Source organism: Lepidochelys kempii, chromosome 18, assembly GCF_965140265.1.
Source record: "Lepidochelys kempii isolate rLepKem1 chromosome 18, rLepKem1.hap2, whole genome shotgun sequence".
NCBI classification, from domain to species: Eukaryota; Metazoa; Chordata; order Testudines; family Cheloniidae; genus Lepidochelys; species Lepidochelys kempii.
Window position 1 is genome coordinate 2,451,036 of NC_133273.1, and position 27,666 is coordinate 2,478,701.

Below are 27,666 nucleotides of genomic sequence, written 5' to 3' on the forward strand. Positions count from 1 at the left end.
AGGTGCCATGATGTGGGGGGGTACAGAGAGGACTCTTACCTTGGGGTGGGGGGGAGCAGAGCCCACCCAGGGCAGCTCTACGGTGTGTGAGACACACTGGCTTGGCCCATGGTTCTTCCTGAAAGAGAAGAAACCCGCATATTACAGCTGGCCCCATGGCTGTGACCTCTCCAGCTGGGCTGGAGCCGGAGGGGCTGGGAGGAGAGAGGCCAGCAGTGGGGATCCCAAAGGAGTCAAGGAAAGGGTAGTCCTGGGGAGCCACCAGGTGCCGCTCAGCTGCCACATCAGAGGGGAGACGCAGCCTGGTAACGCGTCCAGGAGAGACGCGGCGCTGGAGGGGCCCACCAGGAGCTGGCTTCAGGTCACTTGCATTTCATGAAGATCCCCAGGAAAGTGCATCAGCAGCAAGCTGGACCGGATAAGTTACAAACACGCTACTGAAGCAGCCAGTGGAGAGCGCAGCTGCTCCATGGACTGCAACAGATGCTCCAACTTCTGCACCTGGTACCTTGCGTCTGGCTAGTGGACTGCAACCTGCGTTCCCCCAGCCATCACCCCTGGCCAGGGCCACGCAGAGAGCTGCTGAACTGCCACCCTCAGGAGGAGCAACAGCAGTTGCCTCGCTGCGAAGGAGACTGGGTTATTATCCAGGCAGCTGGTACTAGCGACGAGGGGCTCACACCGGCACACCTTCATGCCACTGCAACTTTGAGGAATTGAACTGGGAACTCTGCCCAGGTGAAAACGAGGGCGACAGCTCAGCCCCCAGCCTGAGAAACCTGCCTGCTGGATGGCCTGAGGGGAAGCAGATTACAGCTCCCCGGCTCTCAGGCAGCACACCGAGCCACAGATCGCAGCATGCATCATTGTCTGCTCCCACATGGAGCATCTGGTCTGGGCAGCGGTGCTCTCACTGGAGGCACCCAACAGGGCAGCGCCAAGCTCTGGGGTGCATTTTCACTGCCCCACGGCAAAGAATCCACATGGCCTGGTTCTCAGCATGCAGGAGCCACAGATCCCAGTGCAGGGAGCCCTTGCTGCTCAGACCCACTGATGGGCAGGCCAGCTGAGTTTGCCGTCCTCCAGCAAATATTAATGCTGGCACCGCTGGACGGGCTCACCAGCAATGACGGGGCAGGGCTACCATGCTCTGCAGTCAGTGAAATCCTTCTAACTGCCACGTAGACCCTGCGCCAGTGAGCCTTGCTCTCCTGCTCCCTGAACGCAGGGGCCACGCTCTGTCACCCCCTCCTCCCACTAGGGCAGGGGCAGGCAAACGTTTTGGCCTGAGGGCGCATCGGGTTTCAGAAATTGTATGGAGGTCCGGTTAGGGGAGGCTCCGGACTGAGTCCCCAAACAGCCAGGCGTGGCCCAGCCCCCACCCCCTATCCGACCCCACCCTGCTTCTTGCCTCCCTGACGCGCCCCCCCGGGACCCCTGTCCCATCCAACCACCTCTTCTCCCTGTCCCCTAACTGCCCCTGCCCCCCCTGCCCCTAACTTCCCCCCTCCGCCCCATCCAACCCCTCCTCTCCTTCCTGACTGCCCCCCCGGGACCCCTGCCCCATCTACCCCCCGCTCCCTGACCACCCCCTGGACCCCGCCCCCATTCAACTCCCCTGCTCCCCGCCCTCTGACCGCCCTGACCCCTATCCACGCCCCCACCCCCTCAAACTCTCCTGCCCTCTAGCCAGCCCGCCCTTCTCCTGCCCCCTCACCGCGCAGCACAGAGACCAGGTCAGGCCAGGCTCTGCAGCTGCTCTGTCCCAGGAGCTCGCAGCCCCCTGCCCGGAGCATCGCACCAGCAGTACAGTGAGCTGAGGCTGCGGGGAGGGGGACAGCGGGGGAGGGGCCGGGGGACAGCCTCCCAGGCCAGGGGCTCAGGGGCCGGGCAGGAGGGTCCCATGGGCCACATGTGCAGAGCCATGGGCTCTGCAAGGATTACGCACCCTTATCCCACTGTGACGAAGTGGGACTGTTCTTAATGTTTCCTCTGAATAGTGTGGGGGTGCCTCAGTTTCCCCTAGGCAGTTCTTAAGTCTCTAGGTGGTGGGATAAGGGTGTATGATCGTTGCAGAGCCCTAGAGGGCAGGTGTGTGCAGGGGTCTGGACACAGAGAATGGCCGACACCCTATTTCCTGGCAACTGATGGCCTGGGCCCTTCCCCCCTGCAAGGTGAGAGCTAAAGGGTTGGAGAACAAAGGAATCCGGTGACCTCCTGGCCCAGGAAAGGGACAAAGCCCAGAGGAGGAGGGGCTGGAGAGAGTTTCAGTTTGGGGCTGGCTGGGACATGGAGTGAAGTGCAGAAGTGGTTGTCTGGCTCACTGCCCCCCAAAATGGACCCAGCTGAGGGGTCCGGTTCTCTGCACCTACAAGGTCTGTTTTAGACCATGTTCCTGTCGTCTAATAAACCTCTGTTTTACTGGCTGGCTGAGAGTCACGTCTGACTGCAGAGTTGGGGGGCAGGACCCTCTGGCTTCCCCAGGACCCCGCCTGGGCAGACTCGCTGTGGGAAGTGCACGGAGGGGCAGAGGATGCTGAATGCTCCGAGGTCAGACCCAGGAAGGTGGAAGCTGTGTGAGCTGTGTGTCCTGAAGACAGGCTGCTCACAGAAAGGAGACTTCCCCAGAGTCCTGACTGGCTTCATGGGGAGCAGTTCCAGAGCATCGCCCAGGGACTCCATGACACCCACCACCTAGATACTTAAGAACTGCATAGGGGAAACTGAGGCATCCCCACACTATTCAGAGGAAACATTAAGAACCGTCCCACTTCGTCACATCTCTCCTGCCTTCGAGACCGAACTGAGCGGGGTCACTTTAGCCAGTGACCTGGGGAAGTTCGAAGCCACCAACGTTCCCATGAATGCCCCAGCATCTCTCCCATTCCTTGGTGGGAATTACACCAGGCCCTTCCAGTTTCATGCCCTCCCATAGGTCGGGGGTGGTCGATAGCACTCGCATGCCGCATGTGGGAAGGTTTATGCGGCCCATGCCCTTTTGCCACCCCAAAACCCCCCGGGGGTCAAACTGGGGTTGGGTCTTCTCCCAGTGCTCCAGTCTGGAGGGCTGCAATTTGGGCTCTCTTGGTTAAGAGCCCCCATCTTGACCTGGGCCACATACTGTTCACTTACAGAACTAGCATGGAGACATCCCCTTCTCCACAACCTTGTCTCCCCAACAAGCTGGCCAAACACAGCCACTTGATTATCGGACTGTTTAACTTCCTTAACAGCTTTCACTGCATCTGAGACCTTCTCAAAGCTATCCACACTGAATCCTTCAACAGGAAAGTCGGTGGATCCATTCACAACAGAAAATTTCTGGCTGTTAGGAACTGAAACTTCCTTGATTAATTTCAGAGTAGCAGCCGTGTTAGTCTGTATTCGCAAAAAGAAAAAGAGGACTTGTGGCACCTTAGAGACTAACCAATTTATTTGAGCATGAGCTTTCGTGAGCTACAGCTCACTTCATCGGATGCATACCGTGGAAACTGCAGCAGACTTTATATATACAAATATATATATATATACAAGTATATATAAAGTCTGCTGCAGTTTCCACGGTATGCATCCGATGAAGTGAGCTGTAGCTCACGAAAGCTTATGCTCAAATAAATTGGTTAGTCTCTAAGGTGCCACAAGTCCTCCTTTTCTTTTTCCTTGATTAAACCACTTTCACACCCTTCAGTTGCAGCAAACTGCTTGCAAAGACTCCATGAGGATTCCTTTCCCTAGGGCTTTTCTATGCAACAATTCACCCTTCACAGAAATTCTTCCCTTACCCTCTTCACCGAGGGCTTGCTCTAGAGGAACACTTTCCTGAGCAACAACAGACTCTTTCTGGGTCTCCCTTACATCCAGAATTACCTCTGGTCCATCAGGCAGATTCCGACACAATCCCCTTTCAGGCAAACTTACAGACTTCCTAGATAAAAGGTCAGAAGCATTCTCCTTCCCTTTGCCACACGCAAGTTCAGGAATCTTTTCCTTCTTGCTACAGGTTTCCACACCCTCAGTAGGTAACACAATCACATCACCTTCATGCTCTCCTTGTGCCCCAGCTAGGATCTCACCCTGATTACACAGAGTTGCTTCACCCTTTCCCAACAACACACTAGCAACAGGCAAAATACAAGCACCAGAATTGTCTGGACTCTGGGATTTTACATAGACCCTAACTGGATGCGACCTAGTTACAGGGCCATTCTCCCGAGCAGACACAAACTTAGGACCCTTCCCCTCCTGGGCTTTAGCTGAATCCAGAACCAGCTCTGGGACAACTGCACGACCCTCAACCATCACGAGCTGAAAGGCCCCTTCTGTCTGCTCCACAGGACAAAGAAGAGCCGGACACACTTTCTCCTTTCCCAGACACACAGCTTGGGATCTCATTCCCCTTGTCCCAGCACACAAGGCTGGTCACAGACAACTGCTTGGAGATCAGGGTAGCTCCCTCCACAGGCAAGTCAATACCCCTGACAGACAGAGACCCATTTCCTTCACTGTCCCAATTCTCCACCCAGCTAACAGGTAAGGTCCAGGGACACTCATCTTCCGCTCTCCTCGCCTTCCCACCCTGCTGACTAGACACAGCCATCAGCTCACAAGGCTGCCTGGGCTCATCCAAACTTTCCTTACCAAGCACCTTGCCACTCCCCACAGATCCCCTGCCCTGCCTGTGTCTCCCCCACTCAGCTGGGGTCTCAGCTCCCACTGTGCTCAGCGCTGCCCTTGCTGTCCCAGTGGGGGTAGGCAGCGAGCTCGCTGCTTTCCTCACAGCATCAGAGTCAGCATGAGCCCCCTCTCCGGTGTGCAAGGGGGGCGGGGAGCATCTCTCTGTCCCACCCAGCCCCAGGGGTCTGGTTACAGGCAGGCAGGTATCCTGAGCCTAGCTGCTCCTCCCCCCTGCCAGCCAGGTCATCTGCATTTTCACTGACCATTTCCCTCTCCGCCGATTGGTTCCCTGGATTCAAATTCAAACCCTTGGCAGTTACAGGAGCAGGGCCTGGATCCTGTCCCAAAGAGACACAGTCACCCCACAACAGGGTCTCGCAGCTGGTATCCTGGAGAACCCCAATGGCCAGCCAGCCCCACCCCTCCTGGGTCTGCACAGGGATCTGGGCCATAGGCAGGGCGAGGGGCTTCATCCCTGGAACCCTCACCCAGCTCACCCAGCCCCTCAGCCTCTGAGGCTGCACCACCCAGGGCCTGACACCAGTTCTCTCTGTCCCAGGATCTCGCCACCCCAGGAATGTCTCCCCATTGACCATCCCCTTCCGCTCCCACTGGGGGTCCGAGGGGCCTGGCCCCAGGAAACTCCACACAGACATATAGGTTGGGGTCAGGAGTGGGAGCCTGTCCACATCCCCAACCATCTGGCTGACGGAGTCTAAGGCCTTGGGACCCAGCAAGGGAGCTAGACACTGGGGCTTTTCCGCAGGGTCCCCCTGGTTCAAATCTCCAGCCTGCTCAAAGGCAGTGAGGTGGCATCCACATGCCCCCCTCCTTAACCAGGGGCAATTTAGTCTCGAGGTTCCCTGCGGAACTGGCCCCCCGGGGTCTATCCCCACTCACCCCGGGGAGGTCCCCTAGGCCTCTCCGCTCCCCCACCGCCAGTTCATGCTGCTGCTGCTTCTGCAGCTCCTTCTCGGGCTCTCGCTGTCTCCCACAGTCCTCTTGCTCTCTCGGACTCAGCTCCAATCCCATCCATCTCCGATCCCCCGATGGGGAACCCGATCGTGAAGACCCCCGTCTGGTCGGGGACAGGAGTCTTGGGGGTGCCTGGCTTCCACTCCAGCTACTCCCAGATCCTGCTATAGCCCCATTTGGGGTCAGGAATCAGTTCCTTAGAGCGGTCATCCTCCTCCAGCTGCACGATTAACTGTGCTTTGGTGAACTTTCCAACGCTCAACCCTCTCTTTCTGCACAGGGTTACAATGGCCTTCTTAAGGAGATGGTGACAGGCCGTCACTCCGCTCTTCCCAAGGTGTTGTGGACTCAGAGGCCTGTGTGCTCTCAGCTCCCCACGGTTTCCAGGAAGAACCCCTAGAGTGCCAGCCCTTCTCCAGGTCACCACCTCTTTGCCATGGTTGAGCTGCAGACTCCTCCGCCCCTGGGACCGCTCTCGCTGCAATCCCCAGGGGAACCCTGTTACTGCAAAACTCCTTCTCTCTCCCAGGGCCAAGCCACAGGCTCCATCCCTGAGACTGCTCACCGCAGTCCCCAGGGGGACCCCATTACTGCACAGTCCTTCTCGCTGGTCACACACTCCCAGGGGTTAACCGCCCCCCGAAACCGCTCCTCTCTGAGCCTTCAGCACGCCTGGTCCTCGTCAATCCCCCTTCGTTTTACTGCTCCCCAGTCACTTACTGCAGGAAGCGCCATCTGCGGGGTGCAGTACATCCCACCGCTGCCACCAGTTGTCACGGAGTTCCCGGGCGATGCTCTGGAACTGCTCCCTATGAAGCCTGTCAGGACTCTGGGGAAGTCTCCTTTCTGAGAGCAGCCTGTCTGCAGGACACACAGCTCACCCAGCTTCCACCTTCCTGGGTCTAACCTCGGAGCATTCGGCATCCTCTGCCCCTCCGTGTGCTTCCCACAGCCAATCCACCTAGGTGGGGTCCTGGGGAAGCCAGAGGGTCCTGCACCCCAACTCTGCAGTCAGACGTGACTCTCAGCCAGCCAGTAAAACAGAGGTTTATTAGACGACAGGAAAACGGTCTAAAACAGAGCTTTTAGGCGCAGAGAACAGGATCCCTCAGCTGGGTCCATTTTGGGGGGGCAGTGAGCCAGCCAACCACTTCTGCCCTTCACTCCATGTCCCCAGCCAGCCCCAAACTGAAACCCTCTCCAGACCCTCCTCCTCTGGGCTTTGTCCCTTTTCTGGGCCAGGAGGTCACCGGATTCCTTTGTTCTCCAACCCTTTAGCTCTCACCTTGCAGGGGGGAAGGGCCAGGCCATCAGTTGCCAGGAAACAGGGTGTCGGCCATTCTCTGTGTCCAGACCCCTGCACACACCTGCCCTCTAGGGCTCTGCAACAATCATACACCCTTATCCCACCACCTAGAGACTTAAGAACTACCTAGGGGAAACTGAGGCACCCCCACACTATTCAGAGGAAACATTAAGAAGAGTCCCGCTTCGTCACACCCCCCCCAGCCCTGCACACACACAGCCCTCCCACACCCCCTGACATACAGCACCCCCTACACACACACACCCTGCACCCCTACACACACACCCATAGCCCCCCCACAGCCCTGCACACACACAGCACCCCCTACACACACACCCTTCACCCCCTACACACACACCCAGAGCCCCCCTCACAACTCCCTACACAAATATACCCATGAACATGCACTTCCTTGCTTGTGTAATGCACCTGCCAGCCATCTCCCTCCCTCATTGTGGATCTAGGTACCAGACGCAAAAGGGATAAGAAAACACAGGGCTGGCAGGAATCGCACTGAGGCCAGCTGCTTTCTCAGAGGCCCCCACTGCGGCCCTGCCCGCTCGGAGTTGGCAGCCTGGAGGCTGATGGGGCTGGGTCCGCTCTCGTGCTGCCCAGTCGGAGCCCGCTCCCTGCGCTGGGTTGAAGGCAGAGGAGCTGGCAGGAGAGCTCCCCGACGTGATGCCTGCCCTAGCCGGGCACTAGGCCTGTAGACTGTGTGATGCAGCAGGGAGCGGGGAGGATTGACCGGGGAATGGCGTTGAGTTCTACTGGGACTGTCTATACTGGGGATGGGTGAACTGGGGATGAGCCTGTAACCTGAGCCAGGAGGGGGGTGGGGCCTGGTAACACCTTTGCCTGGAAACTGGACAAAGGCTGGAGGAGGAGCTGGGGGGAGGGGGAAAGAGCCTGCTGGAGGGGTTTTGGGCTGGCTGGGAAGATGCAGGGAACCCCAAGTCTGGGGTCTAAGCTCCTTGCCCCCCAGAGGGACCTGGCTGAGGGGTCTTGGTTGTACCTACAAGCCCTGCTTGGAACTGTGTTCCTGTCGTCTAATAAACCTTCGGTGTTACTGGCTGGCGGAGAGTCCCAGTGAATCACAGGAAGTGGGGGTGCAGGGCCCTGACTCCCCCACACTTCGTGACAGACTGCAGATGTTTGGCAAAACCAAGGCCAGGGCCGGTTTGCAGGAACCTCCCCCTAGGCACCACCTGCCTGGGAGTGTGCAGACCAGCTCCATTGCCAAGGGGACAGGAAAGCTCCAGCAGGCAAGAGCACATGGCCCTGGAGCTGCAGCAGTGGAGAATGTGCAAATATCCCTGACACCTGTCTGATCCAGCCTCTGGGACAAACCTCCCTCCATTGCAGACTCCAGCCTCCCTGCACAGACTGTCTCCATTCGAGGGCTCGCCCCATCCCCTCGGTGGGTACATCACCCCCTGCATCATCCCCATCCCTAATGCAGCACCCAGCCCACAGCTCACCCACATCCTCCGGCCCTGCTCATCTGTTGCCTTAGCAGGATTCCAGAGTGGCCCCACTCTCCCCACATACCCCTCACCCAGGACATGATGCTGACAAAGCCATTGACCCTGTGCTGGGACTCAAACTCCCCCCCCGCAGAATGGGGGAGCTCCACCTTGGGTCTGGGGAGCTGCCTGGCTGTTGCTGGGCTGCCTGGACTTTGGCTGCCTGCTCTACCAGGGGAATAGCTCTGTCTTGGTGTTGGTTTAGGCATCTTATGTCTCAAGAAGGGCTGGCACACACTGCCCATGGTTAGTCCTTCCTGGGCCAACACCTTACAACAAGCCAATGGCCCACTACCATCTCACAGCTGCTCCTGCACCCACTTGGCTTTTCCCACCTTACTTCCCCCGACCCCATCACTTTCACGGGGGTCTGTCCTGACACCAAGCCTTTGACTCTTCAGAGTTCATCAGCTGCACCTGTGATTCCTCAGCTGAGCTGAGCAAGACAGGTAAACCACTAACGAATAAAGGGTCGGTGAGGCAGCTGGGCCCAGGGGAGCTCTGGAGCGTGCGTCTGCAAGGATGCATCCCAGGTATACAAGCTGGGACTGCTGGAAACAAGGAGATGCCATTGACTCAGCTGGAGGAAATGGTAGCTCCCAATCGGTTCCACCAAATGTTTGTCTCGGCCCCGTGGTACTTCACAGATTGTAAAAGAAATCCTGGTACAGCTGACCATGCGAGGTTCCAGGCTGTCACTGGTCTCAGCTGGCCATGCTTGCTAGGGCTCAGCTCCTTTGGTGCCAGCAGCAGCCTTCAGCTCAGGCTGATACAGATCCCAGCAGCAGCAGAAGGCACCTTACGCTCAGTGGGGCTGCAGCCAGACTCCTGGTGCCCAGCAAATCTGCCTTCAGAGATGGTCAGCAGTACACAGCCACCCAGGCAAATTCAGAACAGCCCAGGACACAGGGTAACTCGGGGCACAGTGGGGCCTGAGTCAGAGGGTCTGAGTCTCCTCTTGCTTGCCCCTTAGCATCACTGGCATGCCTCCTGATCTACGCCAGGGCAAGAGATGGATCTGGCCCAATGCCACTGAAGAGCCAGAAGCCAGTCCCTGCCTCTGGCTTCTCCTGCAGATCTAGGGCTGTCTGATCTCCATATGCAAATATGCAGATGAGATGTTCGTTTGCTGCTGCTGCTGTCTCCTCAATAGGGAACTAAATGGCAGCCGAGCTGCCTTCTAGTCCACGCCTCTGCGACAGGGAGCTCGACCTCGCCGGCGTCTAGCTCTGCACCCCATCCTCTCCTCCGAGATGCCTGACCTGCCAATCTAGGCACTGCTCAGGCTGCAAGGACCAAGGGCCCTGTATGCCACTGAACACCCCACCAGGCTCCTGGGGAGACAGTGGGGAATGGAAGAAAAGGGTGACCAGCTGTTCTGGCCAAAGTCCATTTCCAGCTGGCCCCAGAAATCCATCTGGGGTTCTCCTTGCATCAGCACCATTAAGTCCATTCCAGGTGGGCCATCCTACCTTGGGATCTTCCCCTCTTCCCCCAGTGAGTGTGAGACAGTGGGTGTTGCACCCTCCCTTTCAGGGCACAGGGCACAGGGCTCAGCTTGGGCAGTTAATTTCACATCCAGTGGCGCATCTTGTCCTTCACCAGTGCAGACGCTGCAGCCGTACCCAGGCTCTGTCCACAGCCTGTCCCACTGCAGCTGCTGCCGAACTTTAACTCAAAGCGAAGGGGCCACAGTCAGGCCCTGGCAGGCAGGGACAGCGCCCAGGGAGCTGCCTGGCCTTGCTTCGGTACCTACTCAGTTGCATGAGCTTGGAGCCCCCTCTCTGTGGGAAGGTAATGAAGCTGCCGCCTTTCAGTCCCCAACTAACCTTTGCGACCTGATCGGTGATACAGAGCTGCTGCCCTGCCAACAGCTCCCTGCAGAGCAATTCCACCAGGCGGCAGGTGCAGGGCCCAAGAAACGCACCCTGGGAGGACTCCTCCCCAAACACCAGTGCAAACCCTGGGGCTTGCTTTGATGTCTCTGTGATGATGGGACGCAGCAGAGAGAGGGAGAGTGTTGATCTGGGAATGTGCCCTGGGGATGGGAGACCTGAGAGCCTGTCCCCTGAGCCGGGAGGGGGAAGGGGAGGTGACACCTCTGCCCAGGAATGTGAACAGAGGCTGCAGGAGGGAGCCTGCTGGGGGGGTTTAGTTTCAGTTTGGGGCTGGGTGGAGGAACACAGGGAACCCCAGGGCTGGGGTCTAAGCTCCCTGCTCCCCCAGAAGGACTTGACTGAGGGGTCCTGGTTGTACCCACAAGCTCTGTTTTGGACTGTGTTCCTGTTGTCCAATAAACCTTCTGTTTTACTGGCTGGCTGAGAGTCTCAGTGAATCCCAGGAAGAGGGGTGCAGGGCCTGGACTCCCCCACCCTCCGTGACAACTGGTGGCAGCGGTGGGATGTACTGCACCCCGTGAACGGCGCTTCCTGCAGTAAGTGACTGGGGAACAGTAAAACAAAGGGGGATTGACGGGGACCAGGCGTGCTGAAGATTCAGAGAGAGATGGTTTCAGGGGGTGGTTAACCCCTGGGAGTGTGTGACCAGAGAGAAGGACTTTTGCAGTAACAGGGTCCCCCGGGGGATCGCAGCGAGCGGTCCCAGGGGCGGAGGAGTCTGCAGCTCGACCCTGGCAAAGAGATGGTGACCTCAAGAAGGACTGGCACACGAGGGGTTTTTCCTGGAAATTGCAGAAAGCTGCCCAGGCCTGCGAGTGGCCAGCAGGGAGATATACGCTAAACGCCTGAAGAGCGACCTGGTGGAGCTGTGCAGGCAGAGGGGGCTGCGCATTGGGACGTCCACCAAGGAACAGCTGATTGCCCAGTTGGAGGAGAGGGATCGCTTGGATGACCCGATCCCTGTCCAGGAGGGAAGCTGCCCGGTGGACGCAGTGTGGGCCCTGGGGCCTGACCGGGCTGGGAGGGGTCAGACTGCTGCCCAGGACATCCCGAGACCCTTCCTACCTATGCCTGGAGGAGGGGTTGGGGGAAGCCCAGCAAATACCGAAGGCACCCTGACCCCGGCAGCCAGCAGGGGATCCTCCCGGCGGAGCTCCCCATCCCTGGAGCGGAGGCGGCTGGAATGGGAGAGGGAGATGAAAATGAGGGAGCTGGAGGATCATGAAAAACAACGTCAACATGAGGAGAAACAACGTCAACATGAGCAGAAGGAGAAGGAGAAACAACGTCAACATGAACGTCAGGAGAAGGAGAAACAAAGACAGCATGAACTGGAGCTGGCCAGGCTGAGGAGCAGTGGGGCACTGGCTGCGGTGAGTGCAGGGCGACCCAAGACTGCAAGGAGCTTTGATAAGTGCTTCCTGGCCCAGCGAAGGAGGGGGAGGACATAGATAGCTTCCTGACGGCCTTTGAGAATGCCTGTGAGCTGCACAGGGTTGACCCTGCCGACAGACTCCAGTTCCTCACCCCCTTACTGGACCCCAAAGCCGTGGAGGTGTACAGCCGAATGACAGGGCCGGAGGCAGGGGACTATGAACTGTTCAAACAGGCCCTGCTCCGTGAGTTTGGGCTGACCCCCGAGATGTACCGGAGAAGGTTCCGGAGTCAGCGTAAAACGCCTGAGGTCACCTACCTACAACTGGTCAACCGGATGCAGGGGTATGCCCGCAAGTGGACAGCTGGGGCCCGAGCTAAAGAGGACCTGCTTGACCTAATCGTACTGGAGCAACTGTATGATCAGTGCCCTTCCGACCTGAGGCTGTGGCTGGTGGACAAAAAGCTCGAGAACCCCCAGCACGCAGGGCAGCTGGCCGACGAGTTTGTGAACAGTCGGTCAGGGGGTAGCCGGGAGGAGTCCCAAAAGAACAGGCCCCCCCCAATGCAGAGAGAGAGTCACCAGGGGGCCTCCCAGCGGGGAAATAGGGAGAACCCCCTCCCAAGGGGAACGCCTGGCGTCGGGCCCCTCCGACCCACTCGAGGGGACCAACGTGACCTGAGCTGCTATCACTGTGGCCAGAGAGGCCACGTATGGACCCAGTGCCCCGGGCTCAGGGACAAACTGAGCCGACCCAACCTACCCAGGGTTAACTGGGTAGGGACCCAGCTGGACGAGGGGCAGACGACCCAGGCAAGGGGGGCTGCCAGTTTACCACCTGCTCAGGAGGGAAGAGTACCCCAGGCCAGCTCCGCCAGAGGGCTGGAGGCTCTGGACTCAGGGTGCTCGGTTTACAGGGTGGGCGCGGGGCTGTCCCTCCGGAGAGAGTGCCTTGTTCCCCTGGAGGTGGATGGGAGGAAGGTCAATGGACACTGGGATACGGGCGCGGAGGTGACGCTGGCCCGACTCGAGGTGGTGGCCCCAGATCGGGTGGTGCCCAACACCTACCTGACCCTGACAGGGGTGGGCAGGACCCCATTTAAGGTGCCCGTGGCAAGGGTACACCTGAAATGGGGGGCCAAGGAGGGCCCCAAGGATGTGGGGGTACACCACCATTTGCCCACTGAGGTTTTGATGGGGGGAGACCTAAAGGACTAGCCAAGGAAGCCCCAGGCCGCCCTTGTTGTGACGCGTAGCCAGAGCCGGCGAGGGGCACTGCACCCCGATCTCGGGGAGGGTATCACACCGGAGGCGCAGGACCCTTCCCTGGTGGGGAGGGAGGGCCGAGGGGCACGGCTCAGAGAGGCGGAGGCCTCAGACCTGGCCACTGAGGGGGAACCGGGCCCCATCCCTTCCCCAGCCGCTGAGTTCCAGGCCGAGTTGAGGAAAGATCCCTCCTTGCGGAAGCTCAGGGACCTGGCCGACCTCAGTGTGGGACGGACCATGATGAGAGGCTGCCAGGAGAGGTTCCTGTGGGAGAAGGGGTTCCTGTACCGAGAATGGGCTCCCACAAGGGAAGTGGAGTCCTCTGGGATCAGGAGGCAGCTGGTGGTCCCCCAGAAGTATCGCCGCAAGCTCCTGTACCTGGCCCATGACATCCCCCTCGCAGGGCACCAGGGAATCCGGCGCACCCGGCAGAGGTTGCTACAGAACTTTTACTGGCCCGGGGTCTTTACCACGGTCCGGCAGTATTGCCGATCCTGTGACCCCTGTCAGAGGGTGGGGAAGGCCCGGGACAAGGGGAAAGCGGCTTTGAGACCTTTGCCCATCATAGAGGAGCCTTTCCAGAAGGTGGCCATGGACATCGTGGGGCCTCTCAGCAAGACGACCCAGTCGGGGAAGAAATACATTCTGGTGGGGGTAGATTTTGCCACCCGCTACCCCGAGGCAGTGCCCTTCGCTTCCATTGAAGCAGACACCGTGGCCGATGCGCTCCTGACCATTTTCAGCCGAGTGGGGCTCCCCAAGGAAGTCTTGACAGACCAAGGCTCCAACTTCATGCCGGCCCTGCTCCGGTGCTTGTGGGAGAAATGTGGGGTCCGGCACGACTGGGCCTCAGCTTATCACCCCCAGTCCAATGGGCTGGTGGAGTGGTTTAACGGGACGCTAAAGATGATGCTGAAAATCTTTATGAACCAGAACCCGCAGGATTGGGACAAGTACTTACCTCACCTGCTGTTCGCATACAGGGAGGTGCCCCAGGAGTCTACCGGATTTTCGCCTTTCGAACTGTTATATGGAAGGAGGGTGAGGGGCTCCCTGGACCTGATGAGCGATGAATGGGAGGGGAAGGCCACTCCCAACGGAGTGTCAGTGGTGGAGTATGTCCTGATCTTCCGAGAGAGACTTGCTGAACTCATGGGCCTGGCCAGGGAGAATCTGGCCAGAGCCCAGAAGAAGCAGATGGTCTGGTATGACCGCACGGCGTGGGCCCGTGCCTACGCCACCGGGGATCAGGTGATGGTTCTCATCCCAGTGAGAAAGAACAAACTACAGGCCACCTGGGAGGGCCCTTTCAAGGTTGTCAAGCAGCTCAATGAGGTAAACTATGTGGTGGAGCTGTCGAACTGGGCGCACCACCGCCGGGTGTACCATGTGAATATGATGATATTATAATATGCCATATTATGACAGAGGAAATGTGGTCCTGGCTGTGTGTGGACACTGGGCGGAGCAGGGAGATGACCCTCTAGTAGATCTATTCCCTGAGACAGGAGCTGGCTCCTCCCAGGAAACAATTCCCCTCTCTGATCGGCTAACCCCTGCCCAGCAAGCTGAAATCACAGGGGTGCTGCATCTGTACCAACAGCTGTTTTCCAACCAGCCTGGACTTACTAATCTGACTGTCCACCGGGTGCAGACAGGAATGCACCTGCCTATAAGGTGCTCCCCCTTCCGAGTCACAGGGAAAACTGCTAAGGACCTGGACAGAGAGGTCAATGACATGGTGGCTTTGGGGGTGATCCAGCAGTCCAGCCCTTGGGCCTCGCCGGTGGTGCTGGTCCCAAAAAAGGACGGGTTGATCCAGTTCTGTGTGGACTATCAGAAGCTCAGTGCCATCACTGTATCTGATGCCTACCCCATACTCAGGCCTGATGAGCTCCTAGAGAAGCTGGGAGGAGCTCGTTACCTGACCACCGTGGACCTTACAAAGGGCTACTGGCAAGTGCCGCTGGATGCAGATGCCCGGCTGAAATCGGCCTTTATCACCCCTCTGGGGCTCTATGAGTTCCTGACCCTGCCTTTCGGCCTCAAGGGAGCACCGGCCACCTTCCAGCGCCTGGTGGACCAGCTCCTGAGGGGGATGGAGAGTTTTGCCGTGGCGTATATATCTTTAGCCAGACCTGGGAGGACCACGTGTCCCAGGTTAGACAAGTGCTGGACCGACTGCAGGGGGCTGGGCTGACTGTAAAAGCGGAGAAGTGCAAGGTGGGGATGGCTGAAGTATCTTACCTGGGCCATCGGGTGGGGAGCGGCCACCTAAAGCCAGAACCAGCTAAGGTGGAGGTGATCAGAGACTGGCCTGCTCCCCACACCAAAAAGCAGGTCCAAGCCTTTATTGGGTTGGCAGGATACTACCGAAGATTTGTGCCCCACTTTAGCACCATAGCCACCCCTATCACTGAGCTATGCAAGAAGGGGAAGCCAGACAAGGTGGTCTGGACCGAGCAATGCCAGAGGCTTTCCGGGAGCTGAAGGAGGCTCTGGTCAGTGGCCCAGTTCTGGCAAACCCAGACTTTGACAAGCCCTTTGTGGTGTTCACTGATGCCTCAGACACGGGACTGGGGGTGGTGTTAATGCAGGAGGATGAAAAGGGGGAGAGACACCCCATCGTATATCTGAGCAAGAAGTTGCTACCCCGGGAGCAACACTACGCGGCCATCGAGAAGGAGTGCCTGGCCATGGTGTGGGCCCTCAAGAAACTAGAGCCCCATCTCTTCGGGCGACACTTCACCGTCTACACCGACCACTCTCCCCTGACCTGGCTGCACCAGATGAAAGGAGCCAACGCCAAGCTCCTGAGATGGAGCCTGCTCCTGAAGGATTATGACATGGACGTGGTCCATGTGAAGGGAAGTGCCAACCTGATACCGGATGCGCTGTACCGGAGAGGTGGCCCCGAACTTCCCCAGGTCACTGGTCAGAGTGACCCCGCTCAGTTCAGTCTCGAAGGGGGGAGAGATGTGACGATGTGACTCAGCAGGGAGGGGAGAGTGTTGATCTGGGAATGTGCCCTGGGGATGGGAGACCTGAGAGCCTGTCACCTGAGCCAGGAGGGGGAGGGGGAGGTAACACTTCTGCCCAGGAATGTGAACAGAGGCTGCTTGAGAGAGCCTGCTGGGGGGGTTTAGTTTCAGTTTGGGGCTGGGGGGAGGAACGCAGGGAACCCCAGGGCTGGGGTCTAAGCTCCCTGCTCCCCCAGAAGGACTTAGAATCATAGAATCATAGAATATCAGGGTTGGAAGGGACCTCAGGAGGTCATCTAGTCCAACCCCCTGCTCAAAGCAGGACCAATCCCCAAATTTTTGCCCCAATCCCTAAATGGCCCCCTCAAGGATTGAACTCACAACCCTGGGTTTAGCAGGCCAAGGCTCAAACCACTGAGCTATCCCCCCCCCCCCCCCAAAACTTGACTTGACTTGACTGAGGTGTCCTGGTTGTACCCACAACCGCTATTTTGGACTGTGTTCCTGTTGTCCAATAAACCTTCTGTTTTACTGGCTGGCTGAGAGTCTCAGTGAATCCCAGGAAGAGGGGTGCAGGGCCTGGACTCCCCCACACTCCGTGACTGTCTCACGTTCCTGCTTTTGGGCCCTCCTTAGGCAGTGGGTTTGCTTTACATTCCCCGACCCTTAGATCCAGTGAATCCTTTGGGATGGGGAGGGAATCCAGCTCTGTTGCAGGTGGCCTGCGGGATGGCTGTAGGTCACTGCAGTCCCCGCATTGCTCCTGAGCAAGGGGGCAGCACCAGGGCCTTGCAGCGAAAGGGGGCAGGGATTTCCCCTGGTGCTGCAGGCTACTCAGAGCTGTTGCATACGGGCTCTCGGAGCTCTCAGGGCCCCACTTGGCAACGGGGGAGACAGAGCGCAGAGCTGGGAAGTGGCTTGTCCCTGGTCTTGCAGCACGTCAAAAACATGCCTTGGTCTTCTGGCTTCCAGGCCTGGGCCTTAGACACTGCTCCTGCTGCCTTCCAACCTTGCCCCTGGTAACGTCTCTTGGGGCGGGGAGCCAGTGTCACAAACTAGCATAAGAGGATTTAAGGGGCCACATGGGGTGTGAAAAGCTTCAGTGCTGCAGTCCCAGGTCTCCGAGATGGGAAAGGCCCTGTTGAGGCCCGGGGGAGTCACAGCAAGACTCTTCCCCACAGGAGTGGTCAGGCCAGTCATTTTCTCTCCCCCGCGCCGCCGTGGCTCTCTTCTCCACAGGCTGCAGCAGCTCTCCGGTCAGCCTACTCACTGCCCCGCGTTCCTGCTCTCCTGCCTGTGCATTTCCATCCCCGGGATCTCAACGGGGGCATTCATGGGTTAAGGCTACGATTTTGTCACTCGAGGGCAAGACTGGAACCCTGCCGGGGCCCGCTGGCTGCCAGCTCCAGTCCTGGCCCTGGGGGCTGAAGCCGAGAATGTCACAGAGGTCTCTGGAAGTCACGGGTTCCGTGACCTCTGTGACATAAACGTAGCTTTAATTAGTATTGATGGACGCATCTCTAGGGCCACAGCTTGGCAGGACACTTCCCAGTGCCCTCCCTGAGGACCGAGAGCCCAACTCTGCCCCCAGCACCCCCATGCAGCCCTTCCTCCTCTCTCGCTTACCCCCGGTGTAAATTAGGAGTAGCTGCACTGGCTCCATGCTAAGGTAGGGCGAGAAGACTCAGGCCCAGCTAGAACACGATGGGGAGGGGGACGGAAGCCTCGGAAGGAAAGCAGGGCCCCATCCTGCATCCCCAAGTCACAGTTCTGTGCAAGAGTCAGTTATGGAAACAGGCCTTACTACTCCCTGCCCTGTGCCTTGGCCACACCAGCCTGGGAAGGCTGCCCAGGGCACTGCACGGCTCTCTGGAGAGACAAAGCCAACTCTGGCGTTTCCAGCCCTGACGGGAGTTTGGTGACGGGTGTCGCTGACTTGACTAGCAGAGCTCTCTGACAACCTAGCAAACTTTCAGCCAGGGGACTTCTGAAACCCCAACTGCAGGATGCAATAGACGCAACAGACCTGATCTTTACGGGTTCCTGCTGCTGCCCGCACTGCAATGCCCAGCGCAAAGCTGAGCTGCACGGAGCTTGGCCGGCCGTGGGGGGACTGCGCATCGCAGCACGGTGTGGCTGTCTCACTCCAGGGCCATGGTGGGGCTAACAGGATGCCATGGTGCCCCCACCCCCCCAGCCTAAGGGTGCCTTACAGGCAGGGCCAGTGCAAGGATAGTTTGCGCCGTACGCGAAACTTCCACCTTGCAGCCCCCCTCCGGCCCGGGGAGCCCTGCGGCAGCTCCCCGCCTCTGCCCTGCGGCACCCCTCCGCCCCCCCTCCACCTGGGGAGCCCCCCCCCGCGGCAGCTCCCCACCCCAGCTCACCTCCGCTCCGCCTTCTCCCCGGAGCAGGCCGGCGCCACTCCACTTCTCCCACCTCCCAGGCTTGCAGCACCAATCAGCTGATTGGCGCCGCAAGCCTGGGAGGGGAGGAGAATTAGAGCAGGGGCGGCATCTCAGGGGAGAAGGAGGAGCGGAGGTGAGCTGGGGTGGGGAGCAGTTCCCCTGTGTGACCCCCCACCCCCCCTTACTTGCTGCGGGCAGCCCTCCCTGCACCCCCATGCCCCAGCTCACCTCCACTCCACTGCCTCCCCTGAGCGCGCTTTTTGGCGCTCCCAACCACTTGGCGCCCTAGTGGTTGCACCGGCCTTGCTTACAGGACTAAGTCCTGTACCTGCCATACTTTGAACTCCTTGGAGCCCCAGGTTCAAGCCTTGCTAGGGTCAGCTCAGCTACCCCTCCCTTTGAGGTGACAAAATTGAGTCTCTTGAAAGTTTATCCCAGGGTGGTTTTCTAGGTAAAGCATCTGCTCTGAGGGCATGAGTTGTAACCACCACAACCCCACTCTCTGCTACTTCAACAAAGGGAGATTGATATGAAAAGAAATTATTATTGGAGAGAGTTCCATTACATGGTGCCCAAAGCCATATTTTCCCCTAGCTCTGCTGTTGTGCAGGCTGCAGCAGGCTGTTGTCTGCCACCCTCCACCCTAGAGGTAGCTGAATTTCAGGGGTGCTGCATACATCCAGACCAGACCCAAACACCGGGGTCCTTGCTCTAGCAGATTCTCCTTGACTTCATTCACAGAACTGAGTGAAAACAAAATGAGAGCCCAGATTCTCCACTCACTCACACCAGTGCAAATTGCAGCCCCTGGAGCCGCCCCCACATAGAACTGGGGTGAGCCAGTGGTGAGTCAGGCCAAGGACTCCATGACTGTGGTTTGTGAAGTGCTTGGGCAGGAAAAGTACAAAACCTGCTTTCAGCCCATGCTTTGGGGTGAGCGTCGTCCCCTCCTAGGCTGCCCGGGAGCTATTGCGGAAGGCGGGCTGACCGCTAGCTTCACTTGGCACATTCTGAGGACCCTGCATAGGAGAGACACCAGATCAAACCCAGTCCCCGTCCATCCCCCGCACAATGGAGCCCAGCTACGCTCTTCTCTTTGCACTCTGCACCCCCAGGCTGGGACCTCACTGCAGGGGGACACACACTGTGTCTGGCTTCTCTCCACCAGACTCCTGGGATGTAACCCTGGCTCCCCGGACATCGACAGGCACAGCCCAATCTCCAGATACCCAACAGCACCAGCCTGACTGTGAGGTGGCACCTTGTCAGCTTAGAAGCGACACTACTTTGGGGTAAGCAGAGCAGCAGGAAAGCATCGACACTGCTGGACGCTGAATAGATTTGGGAGACAGACATCCACTGAAATTCAGGATGGCAGAACAGGATTAAATCCATAGAGCCCTGGACTGCCCAAGGGGATGGGCTATTACAGGAACTGGCCATTAGGTGACACTTTTGCTCCAAGCAGAGCTCTTCAATTAACCACATTTCTAGTTTGAGAGAGGAAAGCGAAATCCTGATAAATATCAGAGCAGAGATGAGCCCATTCCCCAGCTCCAAACACCCGACCAGTGCACACTAGACTCAGCTGAAATAACAGAGGGGATTCTGGGTAGGCCCCTGCTCCAATAGTAAAAATAATGCTTAGTGCTTGTGCTCTGCCAAGTACTGTGCTGAATGCACAGTCAGCGCACCCCCACTCCTCCGAGCAGCTGCGGGGATCCAACAAGATCGCAGCTGCAGTCATGCAAGCCCACCTTTGAGACCATTCTGTGCGGGGTCTGGTGCCAGCCTGAGACTCCGGACACCTGGATTCTAATCCTGGCTCTGCCACTGGACTGCTGGCTGACCGCTATCCCTTTGTCTGCCCTGTCCATTTAGATGGTGAGGTCTTTGGCTCAGGGCCTGTCTCTCACCCTGGCTGCAGAGCCCAGCACAATCGGGTCTCTGGCTGCTACTGGATTACAAGTACTGATAGTAACTTTTGCCTTTTTGCACCCTGTGATTCTGTGCCCCTCGAATGTCACACTCCATGAGGTGGCGTTCCCTTTAGCACTGAGAGCAAGAACGTGTTCTCAGGACTAAGCCGCCTGCCCTTGAGAGCGGCCTGGTTCAGAGCCACGTTTGTGAGATTCAGTGCATAACACGAGAACAAGAACAGGGCCGTGCTCCTGATGGAATGGGAAAGACCCTGAATTTCCAGCACTCCTGCCTGTCGTCATGGCCTTTTCACAACTATTGCAAAACACACCTTGATCACTTGTGTAAGCAGAGTCAGGATGAGCTCCAGCCTGACATCTGGTGGTGAGGTGTGGCAAGTTGTGGAAAAGAACTTCAGGGGCTCATCTCATTTGCACAGGCACACCCACCCCGGCCCCTGCACTTCTAGGTCTAGCACTGAAGGGTCCAAGGTGCCCAGGACATCCTCTACCTGTGTGTCTCCACTGTCCAATAGCCTGCGTGTGTCATCACACGGGGGTCCCATCAGCGGCACAGGGGTGTCAGAAATGGGCCTAAATAATTCCGCCATGGGGTTTAGGACGGAAGAGGGGGAACTCTCGTTTGGTTCAGCTGATCAAGACTGAAATCTTGTCTCCATTCCAGGATATACCAGGGTTGTGTCTTCCTCCTCAGACTCGCTCTCGGATGTGCTGCATGGGGTAGGTTAGCTGCAGGGGGCCAGCTGTCCATGTTGGATGGTGGCTTTGGTATAGCACCTTTATCCTGCCCGGTTACCCTGTTATAGCCCATCTCATAAGGGGTACTTACTAATTCCCCCACAGGGAGCAAAAGGTTTCTATGCACTGTCTTTATTTGCCCTGGACCCTCTTCAGGTTTGATCTTGTAGACCGGCAGGTCTCCCAGCTTTTCCATCACCAGGTAAGGTATTGCCTTCCATCTGTCAGCTACCTTGTGTTTGCCAGCAATACTCAAATTTCGCAGCAGGACTCTGTACCCCGGCTGGAAATCCTGTGAACGCACTCTAGCATCATATCGATGTTTGTTGCGGTCTGCGTTCTTCCAAGCCACAGCGGCAGCTAAGTGATAAGCATCCCGCAGTTTTTCTCTTAGTCGGGATACATATTCCTGATGAGTTTCATAGCTATCTCCATCCTCTGATACACCAAAGCACAAGTCTATGGGTAATCTTGGTTCTCGCCCAAACATCAAGAGATATGGGGTGACTCCCATAGCATCGTTCTTTGTGGCATTGTAGGCATGCACCAGAAATGCGACATGCTGGCTCCAGGTTGCCTTCTGCTCTGGTCACAAAGTTCCCAACATATCTAATAGGGTTCGGTTGAACCTCTCTGGCTGAGGATCACTTTGGGGGTGATAAGGCATTGTCCTAGACTTTTTAATTCCTGCTATCTTCAGCACCTCCTTCAGAAGGTGAGTTCAAAATCCCGCCCCTGATCAGAGTGTATCCAAGCTGGGAATCCATAGACTGAGAAATATTTGTCCCACAATACTTGAGCGACGGTGGTGGCCCTCTGATCACGCGTGGGATATGCCTGTGCATATCATGTAAAATGGTCAGTCACTACTAGAATGTTCCCAACATTCCTCTTGTCCACCTCTACAGACAAGAAATCAACACATACCAGTTCCAAAGGTTTGTTGCTGGTGATGTTCTTGAGATATGCAGCCCTCGTGGGCAGAGTTTTCCTTTGAACACATCGAGCGCAAGTCTCACATTTCCTGCGAACATCTTCAGCCATTCGGGGCCAATAGAACCTACTACGAATAAGTTCCAGGGTCCTCTCCATCCCTAAATGCCCAAAGTCATCATGCAGGGCCCTCATGGCCAGGGCTCTGTATTCTTTTGGCAGTACTAGTTGTGCTCGTTGTTTTTGTAAAGGGTCAGTGGTCATTCAGTGTAGCACTCCCTGAATCAGTTTTAGTTTGGTCCATTCTCTCAATAGTAGTTTACCCTCCGGGTTAGGTGGGACAACCGCAACTGGGCTTCACCCCTCCCTTTTGGCAAGTAGTGTATCACGAATGTCAATATCTTGCAGCTGGGCTTCTTGCCAGTCAGCCGCACTGAGCATGGGCAAGGGAGATTGGTCTAATGCAGTTCACTGAAGCAGAAGGCATGCATTCACGGGGCAGGCCCAAAGCTTCTGCAACACATCCCTGAAGGCTCTCACGGGCCTCTGGCTCTCGGCGACTCACACTGCAAATAGCTCTCACTCCATCCGTGGGTATCACAGCAACTTCTGGTGCCTGTGGATGCCTGGACAATGCATCTGCATCTACATTGCTTCTCCCTGATCGGTATTGAATGCTGAACTCATAGCTAGCCAAGGCGGCCACCCATCTCTGTCCTGTAGCATCCAGCTTAGCACTTGTTAACACATAAGTCAGTGGATTGTTGTCTGTCCACACCTGGAACTGAGCACCATACAAGTAGTCTCGAAATTTCTCAATGATAGCCCATTTCAAGGCCAAGAATTCTAGCTTGTGGGTGAGATAGCGAATTTCACTATCAGACAATCCTTGGCTGGCAAAGGCTACAGGTTTATGTTTGCCTTCCATTTCCTGGTACAGGACTGCTCCCAGACCCTCCAAACTGGCATCAGTATGCAGGATAAATGGTTTGCTTGGGTCAGCAAAAATTAGGACTGGAGCATGAGTTAGGCAAGTAATGATTTCTTGAAAAGCCCTTTCACATCTCTCATCCCACTGTGGCCCAAATGGTTCAAAGGGGCCATAGTGTCTCTGCACAGGAGGTTTTGGGGACCTCCCCTTATTCTTGGTGTTAGATTTGTTCTTGCTGGACTGGTGTCCCCTGGTAAGATCATTCAGAGGCTTTACAATCGTAGCATAGTTTTTCACAAATCTGCGGTAGTAGCCACTAAATCCAAGAAAGGTCTTAAGTTCTCTGTAGTTACTTGGACGTGGCCATGTAGTGATTGCTTCTATTTTATTGGGATCAGTACTCACACCCTCTTGGGACACGATGTGACCCACATACTTCACTGAGGTTCTGCAGAACTGGCATTTGTCAATTGAAAGCTTCAGACCATGATCCTCCAACCTATCAAGCACTTTAAGAAGTCTTTCTTCATGCTCCTCTAAGGTTCTTCCAAACACAATCAGGTCATCCAAATAAACTAACACTTGCAGTAAATTCATGTCCCCCCACAAATTTCTCCATGAGATGCTGAAAAGTGGCAGGTGCTACAGAAATCCCTTGGGGCATGTGTTGGAACTGATAAAACCCTAATGGGCAGATGAAGGCTGTCTTCTCCTTATCTTCTTCTCCCATAGGGATCTGGTAGTATCCACTTCGAAGATCCAACACAGAGAACCACTGGCTTCCCAGCAAACAGTCTAAGGCATCTTGGACTCGAGGCATAGTGTACTGTCGACCACAGTACGGCTGTTTAGGGTGCGGTAGTCAATACACATCCGGATTTTCCCATTCTTTTTACGGACTACCAAAATGGGTGAGGCGTATGGGCTGCGGGACTCTGTAATGATGCCATTTGCAGCCAGCTCCTGAAGATGATGTCGCACATCTTCCATCTCAGAGAGAGCAATCTTCCTAGATCTCTCCCTGAAAGGTCGAGAGTCATGTAGTCTGATATTGTGCTCTACTCCTTTTGCACATCCCACATCCCACTCATGCAGTGAGAACACCTTGGATCTTTCACAAAGTTCCTTTCTCAGGCGATCTTTCCACTCCTCGGACTCTGGTGAATCTCCAAAATCAAACTTTGCTGGGTCTATTGTCGGAACTTGAGTTTCACACTGGGGTTTTACAATCGACTCAGGCTCAAAGAGGTCTGCTATCTTGTGTCCTTGCTTCACAACAACATCACGACTCGTTTAATTAGCAATCAGTATAGTCACCTCTTCCTGGGCTTCAGCAGGTAGGGTTATGACTCCACTGGGGACCAGCACTCCTTCAGGGAGCCCTCCCTCGGTCAGCTGCTCTACCACTGCTAATGTTCTCTTACTGCCTTTCAGGCAGGTACTCATGACAATCACCTCCTTTTCTGTCATTGCAGGCACCACTAAGGGGACCAGGCCTGCATACCTCAATGCTCCCACCGGCAAATCAGGCATCACTCTTTTTGTGTCCTCAATTTTTCTGTAGGCTGCAGCACAATGTGTGTGTATCACCAAGGTATTCAGGTATTGGTCCCCTGCTTGCTGTCTGCAGTAATCTGCAAGTACCTTAAAGAGGCTGGAGTTGGTCCCTATTAGCACAGACACATCAGAGACACCTTTAGGGTCAAGGCATATTAAAGCTGCAGTGTCCACCTCCTGTCTTACCCCAGCGATCTCTTCTGGGAATTCCAGGTGTACAATGACATACCCCCGATACGGGTATTCATCCATGCTGAGGCCACACAGGCCAAGCCCTGTCAAGGGCTGTATAGGCAGATGCCTAAGCATCTGCTGGTAGAAAGACTGGAATATGATAGTCACTTGGGATCCCGTGTCAAGCACTGCTCTACATTCTGTCCCTTCAACCTTTACAGTGACCTCCGCTCGAGGTCCTATCAATCCTGGTGGGATTCAGGGGGCATGGTTCTTTGCAGGGGAGCCTCCAAACCCTGCAGGCCTAGGTGGCTCCCTTCCCAGGCCCTGTTCCCAGGTGGGAACTTTCCCCAGGTGGTCCTCAGCTTTTGATATACAAGCGGGGGATTCTCTGCATTCTGACCCCTGGCAGCAATGTGCCCACCCTGGCCACACCGGTAGCAGAAGAAGGATTGCCCTTTCCCGTGTTGCCGGGGTGGGGCAGAGGTTCTAAATGTAATCTTCTGGACCGTGGTAACGGGGGGTTCCTTGTACCCTGAAGTCTTTGCTGAATCGATGGTATTCTCTAGTTCAGCCACTTTCTGTGTCAGGACCTGCACTCGTTGGGTAAGTTCCTCTTGAGGATTCACCATCAGCGCCTTGGGCATTCGTATGGATGTTGTGGCAGTTGCCTGGTGTGGCTGAACCTCCCAAACCTCACCAGCTGCCTGCCTCTCTTCCTCCTCTCGGACCTCTTTTATCAGCCGAGAGTAACCCGGTGGATTGTCTTGGCGCTCCCTTAATCGAAGGTGGAGAAGGATTGGGTTCTGATATTGAATTCCCCTCACGATCTGAGCCAATCTAGTCCAGTCCATTTGCTCAACCGCTACTGCTCCCCTCATGATGGCTCTCCGTAATAATTTCTCCAACCTCTGTATGTAGGCAGAAACTTTCTCTCCCTTGTGTTGCCTGGCATTGAGGAACTTGCAATAAACATCTTCTGCGCCCTCGGTTCTCCCAAAGGCATGATCAAGGGCCTCTAGTCAGTCCTTTACCTTGACCCCAGGGTTACTGAGCTTCAGGGTGTGAATCACATCTAGGGCTGGCCCCCTGAGTCACTCTACTAGTCGCCTTCTCTTTTCAGCATCAGGTACTGCCCACTCCTGCAGCATTTCAGTGGTGTGTTCCAGCCAGGGTTCAAATACTTCCTCCCCAGGTATTGGGGTGGGACCCCCGTGTGATGACACACACAGGTTATTGGACAGTGGAGACACACAGGTAGAGGATGTCCTAGGCACCTTGGACCCTCCAGTGCTAGAACTAGAAGTGCAGGGGCCTACACCAGTAGACGAAGGACCCTCGAATGAAACCTCTCCGCCTGTCACTCAAGAGGATGCTCCCCCTACCACGACAACAGAGATTCTCAATAGATGAGACAGGGTAATAAGACCAGTAAAACGGTTAACTTATGATGCACCTGGGGTGACTAGTGAGGAGCCAATACATTTAGCACACAGGCTTGTGGAAGCTAAAGTGGGCTTCCTGAGGCCCTTTGGAGGAAACCAATGAGTTGGTATAAAGGGAGTGTGATTTGTCGGGATGACAAATTCTCAGCTGTGGGGAGGATGTAAGCAGTGTCAGGATGAGCTCCACCCTGACATCTGGTGGTGAGGTGTGGCAAGTTGTGGAAAAGAACTTCAGGGGCTGATCTCATTTGCATAGGCTCACCCACCCCTCCTAGAATGAGGCCAGAGCTGCCCAAATGGTGACTTTGGCTGCTGTGGGATCCCCAGTGTCTCTGTTGTTGGGGCAGGAAGAATAAAATTGTTATTACCATGATTATGGGAATCAAGGACAGTGGAACTGTACTTGGCCTTTTGTATGATGGAGGGACTCACCATCAACTAAGTAGCACTTGCTAGGCAAGGTACAAGGGTTCCAAAACTCTGTGAATTGGGAGAGGTCTGGGACAGGCTGGGCACTTGGGATCTCTGTAATGAGTGTGTGCTGCGGATCTGCGGGATTAGTAGATGCTACGCATGGCTCATGCGGTGCCTCATGGTCTCGGACACCATCTGATGGTCCAGGGACATCTACATCGAGCACATCACCGGCTATCAACAGCACCAGGAGGAGTGAGCCGGTATGACATTGTGCACCCACTGTGGGAAAGGGACTGAGAGGCTTTCCCCATTCCAATCCCACTGGGGTTGGAAGCTGACTGCAGTTACTCCCTAGAACGCTCACCAGCAACAGAGTGTGTGAACATCTCATATAGCTTAGTGCAGCAACAGCATAGAGCCTTGCACACAGCCCTGCCCGGCTCTGGTCCCTGCCCACTGCAAGCAGCCCAGCCTGGCCCTTCCTACTCTACACAGCCCTGCCTGGCCTTGGCCCTGGCCACTGCACGCAGCCTTACCCGGCCCTGGACCCTGCCCACTGTACACAGCCCTGCCTCTCCCTGGGTCCTGCCCACTGTATACAGCCCTGCCCAGCCCTGGCTCTGGGCCCTGCCCACTGCACGTAGCCCTAAATAGCCCTGTGCTGTGCCCACTGTACACAGCTCTGCCCAGCACTGGGCCCTGACCACTGCATGCACCCCTGCCGAGCCCTGGCCCCTGGTCCTGCCTTACAGATGGGCCTGTCCAGCCTTACTGTGATGAAGTGGGACTCTTCTTAATGTTTCCTCTGAATAGTGTGGGGGTGCCTCAGTTTCCCCTAGGCAGTTCTTAAGTATCTAGGTGGTGGGGTAAGGGTGTATGATCATTGCAGAGCCCTAGAGGGCCGGTGTGTGCAGGAGTCTGGACACAGAGAATGGCCGACACCCTGTTTCCTGGCAACTGATGGCCTGGGCCCTTCCCCCCTGCCAGGTGAGAGCTAAAGGGTTGGAGAACAAAGGAATCAGGTGACCACCTGGCCCGGGAAAGGAACAAAGCCCAGAGGAGGAGGGGCTGGAGGGAGTTTCAGTTTGGGGCTGGCTGGGACATGGAGTGAAGGGCAGACGTGGTTGT

The 27,666-nt window shown here is 56.5% G+C and overlaps 1 protein-coding gene across 17 annotated transcripts in view; it reads right to left on the reverse strand.

The window, feature by feature from the left end:
• The window catches only part of RAP1GAP (RAP1 GTPase activating protein), a 185,431-nt gene that overhangs the window by 85,901 nt on the left and 71,864 nt on the right, over positions 1 to 27,666 (reverse strand). For 16 of the 17 annotated variants that reach the window (XM_073316419.1, XM_073316415.1, XM_073316416.1 and 13 more), the window contains exon 3: positions 40 to 118. The exons of the other annotated variant lie outside the window; for it this stretch is intronic. Coding sequence is in view for 15 of the 16 variants with exons in the window: in XM_073316415.1 (XP_073172516.1) it covers positions 40 to 118 (79 nt within the window). In the remaining variant the exon portion in view is untranslated. The remainder of the gene's footprint in view (positions 1 to 39; positions 119 to 27,666) is intronic. 17 annotated transcript variants of the gene reach the window in all.